This window comes from Falco punctatus (assembly GCF_963210335.1).
Source record: "Falco punctatus genome assembly, contig: scaffold_319, whole genome shotgun sequence".
NCBI classification, from domain to species: domain Eukaryota; kingdom Metazoa; phylum Chordata; class Aves; order Falconiformes; family Falconidae; genus Falco; species Falco punctatus.
In genome coordinates this window covers 1-8,794 of record NW_027660194.1, presented here as the reverse complement: position 1 = coordinate 8,794, position 8,794 = coordinate 1, and the positions used below count along the sequence as shown (strand labels likewise).

Sequence of the window (8,794 nt, the reverse complement as noted above, 5' to 3'; positions counted from 1 at the left end):
CCCCCCCGCGGTGTCTCTTCTTGGGGGGGGGGGGGAGGGGACAGGAATTATCCCTGTCCCTGTCCCCAAACAGCTCCCCAAAATTCACCAGCAAGATGGGGGACACCCCCCCCTCCTTTTGTGGGGGGATGCAGGTGTGGGGGGGCCACCGGTGTCACCAACATCCCTGCCTATTTTGGGGGGAGGGGAGCCCCAGGTCCAGGGGGTGTCACTGTCACTGGGGGGGGGGGGATGGTGGCCGCTGGAGCCCCCCGACACCGGTGTCACCATCACTGGGGGGGGATGGTGGCCGCTGGAGCAGTGTCACCGTCACTGGGGGGGGATGGTGGCCACTGGAGTCCCCTGACACTGGTGTCACCGTCAATGGGGGGGGATGGGGGGGGATGGTGGCCGCTGGAGCCCCCCGACACCAGTGTCACCATCACTGGGGGGGGGATGGGGGGGGATGGTGGCCACTGGAGCCCCCCGACACCGGTGTCACCGTCACTGGGGGGGGATGGGGGGGGATGGTGGCTGCTGGAGCGGTGTCACCATCACTGGGGGGGGATAATGGCCACTGGAGCAGTGTCACTGTCACTGGGGGGGGATGGTGGCCGCTGGAGCGGTGTCACCGTCATTGGGGGGGACGGTGGCCACTGGAGCCCCCTGACACCGGTGTCACCGTCACTGGGGGGGGATGGTGGCCGCTGGAGCGGTGTCACCGTCACTGGGGGGGACGGTGGCCACTGGAGCCCCCTGACACCGGTGTCACCGTCACTGGGGGGGGGGGACGCTGGCCGCTTGGGGCCAGGGGGTGGGGGTGGGGCGGGGGGGGAGGGTTCAGGCGATCGAGGCCGCGCAGGAGCCCCATTTTGCGGCGGATGGAGTGGTCCAGGTTGACGGTGACGGCGAGGAAGACGCGGGCGTCGCGGGCGGTGAAGGGGAAGTGGCAGGCGAGGAAGGTCTGGAAGAGCTCGGGGTCCCCATCCAGGCTGAGGACGTTGTGCAGGGGCTGCCGGAGGGCGCTCAGCTCCGCCAGGTTCTCCTGGAAAACGTTCCACAAAGATTTAGATTCCAACTCCGGCGCCGTTTGGCTTTGCCAACCGTCTTCCAAACATTGCAACGCCCAACTGAGGCGGCACGGCCAGCGGTCGGCCAGGACCACCCAAGCGGCGGCGGCGCGGGGGGAGGGACCCCCGGGGATGCCGGGGGTGCCGGGGGTCTCGGCGCGGTGCAGGAGGAGCCGGAGGGTGATGGGGATGGTGTTGACGATGCGGCGGAGGTGGGCGCCGTGGGTGGGGAGGTAGCGGCTGAGCGGGTCCTCGGCGTCGTGGAGGCAGCGGAAAGCGCGGTGGATCCAACGGACGGCTTCGCGCTCCGTTTCCCGGGAAGCGGGAAGCGCCGGGGCGGGGCGGTGTTTGGCTCGGCGACGTTCCAGGTTCCCGGTGATGATGCGGTACATGAGGTCTTCCCGCGTTTGGATGGCGGCTTCCAGGAAGCGGAGGCGGGACCGGTAGCCCATTTCCGGGATGGAAAAGGGTAAAGTGACGGTACGGTTGAGGTAGAGGTAACCGTTATCGGCGAGTCCCTTCATGCAACCGGTTTGCTCCAGGCACGGCACGATGACGCTGGGATCGACGGCCAGGATGAAGATGAAGGGAGCGTTGGCGTCGGAGAGTAACGTGTTCATGGCGTTGAGGACGCCGGCGACTTTTTCCGGGTAACAAATATCCAAACTGGTGATTTCCAACACCACGCGGAGCCGGCGGCGTTCGAAGATTTCCATAAAAGCCAAAAAATCCACCAAGATTTCCACTTGGCCGCGGACTTTATTCATGAAACCCAACTGGGCGGCGAACCTCTCGCTGTTGGTCAACCGTTCGATCTTCTGCTTCTCGCTGACGATTAAATTCTTCAAAACGGAGACGGCGCCCAAGACCAAACCGGAACCGGAGAGGGAGGTGACGGTGCTCCCCAAAACCTTCAAGGCGTGGTGCTCCTTGAGGCCGGGGAGGAGAAGAGCCACCAAGAGGAGGGTGAGGCCGGCGGTGAGGACGAAGAGCAGCCCCCAAAGCTTGAGGCAGGCGCCCCTCTTGAGGATCCACTCTCGTTGGGTGAAACCGGAGGCGAAGCGGGGCCGGACGCCCACCACGTGGTAGACGCTGAGGAGCAAAGGGCCAAAGTGGTGGCGGACGTTGTCGCAGAGGGTGGTGACCAAACCGGCCCAGAGTTTGTCGCAACCGGCGTATTGCCACGCGCTGAAGCGGATGAAGATGAATTCCATGTTCTTCCTCCTCAGGTGGCCCTCGGTGACGACGGGTTTGTAGAAGGTCAAGTACCACAAGGCCACCAAGAGGCCCCAGCCCTGGGGGCTGCGCGGTTTCTGGGGGCTGCGGCGGAGCTCGGCCTCCTCCCGCCGCGCCATCTCCTCCCGCATGAAACCTGGGGGGGGGGGATGGGACACGGAGGGGTGACGGCGCCGTGCTGGTGGCCGTGGGACGGTTTATACTGGGGGTACTGGTGATTGTGGGACAGCGGTCACCCGAGCTCAGACTGTAGAGGGGACACTGGTGGGGCAGCTTATACTGGGGATGCTGGTCACCCTAGCTCAGCCTATACTGGGGGTACTGGTGATTGTGGGACACTGGTGACCCGAGCTCAGACTATAGTGGGGACACTGGTGACCATGGGACAGCTTATACTGGGGACGCTGGTCACTCTAGATCAGCCTATACTGGGGATGCTGGTCACCCTAGCTCAGCCTATACTGGGGGTACTGGTGATTGTGGGACACTGGTGACCCGAGCTCAGACTGTAGTGGGGACACTGGTGACCATGGGGCAGCTTATACTGGGGATGCTGGTCACTCTAGCTCAGCCTATACTGGGGACACTGGTCACTCTAGCTCAGCCTATACTGGGGATGCTGGTCACTCTAGCTCAGCCTATACTGGGGATGCTGGTCACCCTAGCTCAGCCTATACTGGGGGTACTGGTGATTGTGGGACACTGGTGACCCCAGCTGAGACTATAGTGGGGACACTGGTGACCATGGGACAGCTTATACTGGGGATACTGGTCACCTTAGCTCAGCCTATACTGGGGATGCTGGTCACTCTAGCTCAGCCTATACTGGGGACGCTGGTGACCATGGGACAGCCTATACTGGGGACACTGGTCACCCTAGATCAGCCTATAGTGGGGACACCAGTGACCATGGGACAGCCTATACTGGGGACATTGGTCACTCTAGCTCAGCCTATACTGGGGACACTGGTGACCATGGGACAGCTTATACTGGGGACACTGCTCACTCTAGCTCAGCCTATACTGGGGACACTGGTGACCATGCGACAGCCCATACAGGGGACTCCAGTAACTGTAGCTCAGCCTGTACTGGGGTACACTGGTCACCCTAGCTCAACTTATACTGGGGACACTGGTAGCTGGGGCCCACCCCCCTCCATCCCCCTCCCCTCAAGCCCCCCCAGCACCACCCCCCGGTGGGCCTCATCCTGCCCCCCCCCCTCCCCCTGGCAGCCGTGGGGTGGGATTGTCCTGCAGGGGGGACACCCAACCCAGGGGCGGGGGTGGGGTGGGTGCCATGGGGACCCCCAGCACCCAGTTTTGGGGGATGGGGGGGGGGGGGGGGGAGGGGCGCCCCCAGACCCACCCGTGACCTTGTCCAGCAGGGAGTAGAGGCGGTGGCCGCAGGGTGCGTAGAAGCCGACGGTGACGGGGGTGGCCGTGTGACACAGCGTCTTGGAGAGGCAGCGGCAGTAGATGTCGTCCTCCGTCAGCGCCTCTGGGGGGGGGGGGACAGGGGGGGGACAAGGGGGGGGTCACCCCGTGCCCCCCCCCCCCCCCCCAAGTCTGGGGGCGCCGCGGAGCCCACCCCTGCCGTGGGGAGTGGGTGCTGCGGCACTGGGGACCCCCCTGCCCCAAGGCCCGGGGGGGGCGAGGGGACACGGGGGGAGCAGCACAGTGAGCGGGTTGTCATCGGGGATGGGGGGGGGCGGGGGGGGTGGGGGATGGGGGGGTGGGATGGGGTTGTGGGATGGGACTGGGATGGGGTGGGGGGGGATGGGGTGGGATCGGTGGGACTGGGATGGGGGGATGGGGGAGTGGGATTGGGATGGGGTGGGACTGGGATGGGACTGGGATGGGGTGGGATGAGGTCAGACTGGGATTGGGATGGGGTGGGACTGGGACAGGGTGGGATTGGGATGGGGTGAGACTGGGATGAGACTGGGATGGGACTGGGATGAGACTGGGATGGGGTGGGACTGGGATGAGACTGGGATGGGGTGGGATGAGGTTGGACTGGGATTGGGATGGGGTGGGATTGGGATGGGACTGGGATGGGACTGGGATGAGATTGGGATGGGACTGGGATGGGATGGGGTGGGATTGGGATGGGATGGGACTGGGATGAGACTGGGGTGGGGTGGGATGAGGTTGGACTGGGATTGGGATGGGGTGGGACTGGGGTGGGGTGGGATAGGGATGGGGTGGGACTGAGATGAGACTGGGATGGGACTGGGATGAGGTCGGACTGGGATTGGGATGGGGTGGAACTGGGATGGGGTGGGATTGGGATGGGATTGGGATGGGACTGGGATGAGACTGGGATGGGACTGGGATGAGATTGGGATGGGACTGGGATGGGATGGGGTGGGACTGGGATGAGACTGGGATGGGACTGGGATGGGATGGGATTGGGATGGGGTGGGACTGGGATGAGATTGGGATGGGACTGGGATGGGGTGGGATTGGGGTGGGGTGGGACTGGGATGAGACTGGGATGGGACTGGGATGGGGTGGGATTGGGATGGGGTGGGACTGGGATGAGACTGGGATGGGACTGGGATGGGGTGGGATGGGGTGGGGTGGGGTGGGAAGGGGGGGATGGGGTGGGACGGGGGGGCCAGGCGGGACAGGAGGACCCAGCCCCCCATGTGCCCCCCCCGCCCCCCCCCTACCTTTGTGGTCCCGGGGCTCCACCTCGGCGAGGGGCGGGGGGCAGCAGGCGCCCCTCCCCCCCCCGGGGCCCAGGCAGGCCACGCGCTCCTCGCAGCAGGGGGGCTCCGCGGGGCTCCCCCCCTGCGCCGGCGAGCAGGTCCCCTGCGGGGGACAGGGGGTGACACCGGGGGCGGGGGGAGGGGGGACGGGGGGATGTGGGGATGGGGGGGCACCATGGGGACGTGGGGACACGGGGGCAGGGGGACACCCTGGGGACAGGGGGACATGGGGACACGGGGGCAGGGGGGTGGGGGACAGGGGGATGTGGGGACACCATGGGCCATGGGGACATGGGGACACCTTGGGGACAGGGGGACACCATGGGCCACAGGGACACGGGGACATGGGGACACCCTGGGGACAGGGGCAGGGGACAGGGGGACATGGGGATGGGGGGATACGGGGACATTGGGACACCATGGGGACACCATGGGGACATGGGGACACCATGGGCCATAGGGACACAGGGACACCCTGGGGACAGGGGCAGGGGACAGGGGGACATGGGGATGGGGGGATACGGGGACATGGGGACACCATGGGGACACCATGGGGACATGGGGACACCATGAGGCCATAGGGACACAGGGATACCCTGGGGACATGGGGACACCATGGGGACATTGGGACACGGGGACACCCTGGGGCCAAGGGGACACCCTGGGGACTCTGGGGAGCATGAGACAGGCTGGACTGGGAGCACTGGGACATCCCAAACTGGGGACTCTGGAAGAGCTGGTACAAGGGGCACAGGGTCAGCCAGGACTGGGGGTACTGGTGACCATGGGGCAGCCGATACTGGGGATACTGGTCAGCCGAGCTCAGCCTATACTGGGGACACTGGTGACCATGGAACAGACTGTACTGGGGATACTGGTCACGTTAGCTCAGCCTATACAGGGGACACTGGTCACGTTAGCTCAGCCTATACTGGGGACACTGGTCACGTTAGCTCAGCCTATACTGGGGACACTGGTCACATTAGCTCAGCCTATACTGGGGATACTGGTGACCATGGGACAGCCTATACTGGGGATACTGGTGACCATGGGACAGCCTATACTGGGGATACTGGTCACGTTAGCTCAGCCTATACTGGGGACACTGGTCACATTAGCTCAGCCTATACTGGGGATACTGGTGACCATGGGACAGCCTATACAGGGGTCCCCATTGACTCTATACTGGGGATACTGGTCACCCTAGCTCAGCCTATACTGGGGATACTGGTCACCCTAGCTCAGCCTATACTGGGGATACTGGTGACCATGGGACAGCCTATACAGGGGTCCCCATTGACTCTATACTGGGGATACTGGTCACTTTAGCTCAGTGTATACTGGGGACACTAGTCACCCCAGCTCTGCCCATACTGGGGATACTGGTTACCATGGGACAGCCTATACAGGGGTCTCCATTGACTCTATACTGGGGATACTGGTCACCTTAGCTCAGCCTATACTGGGGACACTGGTCACATTAGCTCAGCCTATACTGGGGATACTGGTCACCCTAGCTCAGCCTATACTGGGGACACTGGTCACCCCAGCTCAGCCTATACTGGGGACACTGGTCACATTAGCTCAGCCTATACTGGGGATACTGGTGACCATGCGACAGCCTATACAGGGGTCCCCATTGACTCTCTACTGGGGATACTGGTCACTTTAGCTCAGTGTATACTGGGGACACTAGTCACCCCAGCTCTGCCCATACTGGGGATACTGGTTACCATGGGACAGCCTATACAGGGGTCTCCATTGACTCTATACTGGGGATACTGGTCACCTTAGCTCAGCCTATACTGGGGACACTGGTCACATTAGCTCAGCCTATACTGGGGATACTGGTCACCCTAGCTCAGCCTATACTGGGGACACTGGTCACCCCAGCTCAGCCTATACTGGGGACACTGGTCACATTAGCTCAGCCTATACTGGGGATACTGGTGACCATGCGACAGCCTATACAGGGGTCCCCATTGACTCTATACTGGGGATACTGGTCACTTTAGCTCAGTGTATACTGGGGACACTAGTCACCCCAGCTCTGCCCATACTGGGGATACTGGTTACCATGGGACAGCCTATACAGGGGTCTCCATTGACTCTATACTGGGGATACTGGTCACATTAGCTCAGCCTATACTGGGGACACTGGTCACATTAGCTCAGCCTATACTGGGGATACTGGTCACCCTAGCTCAGCCTATACTGGGGACACTGGTCACCCCAGCTCAGCCTATACTGGGGACACTGGTCACATTAGCTCAGCCTATACTGGGGATACTGGTGACCATGCGACAGCCTATACAGGGGTCCCCATTGACTCTATACTGGGGATACTGGTCACTTTAGCTCAGTGTATACTGGGGACACTAGTCACCCCAGCTCTGCCCATACTGGGGATACTGGTTACCATGGACAGCCTATACAGGGGGTCTCCATTGACTCTATACTGGGGATACTGGTCACCTTAGCTCAGCCTATACTGGGGACACTGGTCACATTAGCTCAGCCTATACTGGGGATACTGGTCACCCTAGCTCAGCCTATACTGGGGACACTGGTCACCCCAGCTCAGCCTGTACTGGGGACACTGGTCACATTAGCTCAGCCTATACTGGGGATACTGGTGACCATGCGACAGCCTATACAGGGGTCCCCATTGACTCTATACTGGGGATACTGGTCACTTTAGCTCAGTGTATACTGGGGACACTAGTCACCCCAGCTCTGCCCATACTGGGGATACTGGTTACCATGGGACAGCCTATACAGGGTCTCCATTGACTCTATACTGGGGATACTGGTCACATTAGCTCAGCCTATACTGGGGACACTGGTCACATTAGCTCAGCCTATACTGGGGATACTGGTCACCCTAGCTCAGCCTATACTGGGGACACTGGTCACCCAGCTCAGCCTATACTGGGGACACTGGTCACCCCAGCTCAGCCTATACTGGGGGCACTGGTGACCATGGGACAGCCTATATGGGGACACTGGTCACCCCAGCTCAGCCTATACTGGGGACACTGGTCACATTAGCTCAGCCTATACTGGGGATACTGGTTACCATGGACAGCCTATACAGGGGTCCCCATTGACTCTATACTGGGGATACTGGTCACCTTAGCTCAGCCTATACTGGGGACACTGGTCACATTAGCTCAGCCTATACTGGGGGACACTGGTGACCATGGGACAGCCTATACTGGGGACACTGGTCACCCTAGCTCAGCCTATACTGGGGACACTGGTAGCTGGGGCCCAGCACCCCCCATCCCCAGCACCCCCCCCCCCAACCACCCCCCCCAGGACCGCCCCCCCCGGGGCCTCATCCTGCCCCAGCCCAGTCCCCATCCTACCGCAGGCAGCGCCGCCGGCTCCATCCCCGCCTGCCTCCGGCTACATGGGTGCCCGGTGCCGGCTCAGCACCCATTTATACGGGGTCAGGATCCGGCCCCGGCGCTGCCAGCCCGGGGAGGAGGTAATTAGCGTGGGGCGGGCAGAAATTCCGGCTGCACCAGCGGGAGCTTGGCCTGAGTCAGGACCCAGCAACGCCCGGCAGGATGCGGCCCCACCGAGGGATGGGGTGGGGGCTGGGCTGGGCTGGGCTGGGCTGGGGGGGGGAGGGGGATGGGGATGGGGGAGGGGGGGCATGGGGACCCCTCTGCCTGGGACATGGGTGGTATACGGCCACCTCCTGTGGCTGGTGGCTCCTGCCAGTTCCAGTCCCAAACTGGTCCCAGCCCCAGTCCCAGTTCTGAGCTGGTCCCAGTCCCAGTCCCA

General features: G+C 62.7%; 1 protein-coding gene across 2 annotated transcripts; it reads right to left on the bottom strand.

The window, feature by feature from the left end:
* Nucleotides 1-464: 464 nt before the first annotated feature.
* On the bottom strand, nt 465-8,785 carry NKPD1 (NTPase KAP family P-loop domain containing 1). 2 transcript variants are annotated; one of them, XM_080411723.1, is made up of 5 exons: nt 8,371-8,785; nt 4,961-5,102; nt 3,652-3,783; nt 758-2,421; nt 465-486 (listed from the first exon to the last, which is right to left on the bottom strand). In XM_080411723.1, the coding sequence occupies exons 1-5, from the start codon at nt 8,392-8,394 to the stop codon at nt 484-486; spliced, it is 1,965 nt and encodes a 654-aa protein (XP_080267849.1). In that variant the 5' UTR covers nt 8,395-8,785; the 3' UTR covers nt 465-483. The 2 variants fall into 2 exon arrangements, with proteins under 2 accessions (XP_080267849.1, XP_080267848.1); XM_080411722.1 differs by lacking the exon at nt 465-486 and having other exon boundaries at nt 602-2,421.
* Between the last annotated feature and the right edge of the window lie 9 nt (nt 8,786-8,794).

Excerpts from the sequence above, each read along its gene's own strand:
- NKPD1 (XM_080411722.1), bottom strand. The coding sequence starts at position 8,394 with ATGGAGCCGGCGGCGCTGCCTGCG. Across the intron at positions 5,103-8,370 it reads AGCCGGCGGCGCTGCCTGCG|GGGACCTGCTCGCCGGCGCA; the intron begins GTAGGATGGGGA and ends TGTCCCCCGCAG. Across the intron at positions 3,784-4,960 it reads GGAGCCCCGGGACCACAAAG|AGGCGCTGACGGAGGACGAC; the intron begins GTAGGGGGGGGG and ends CCCCCCCCCCAG.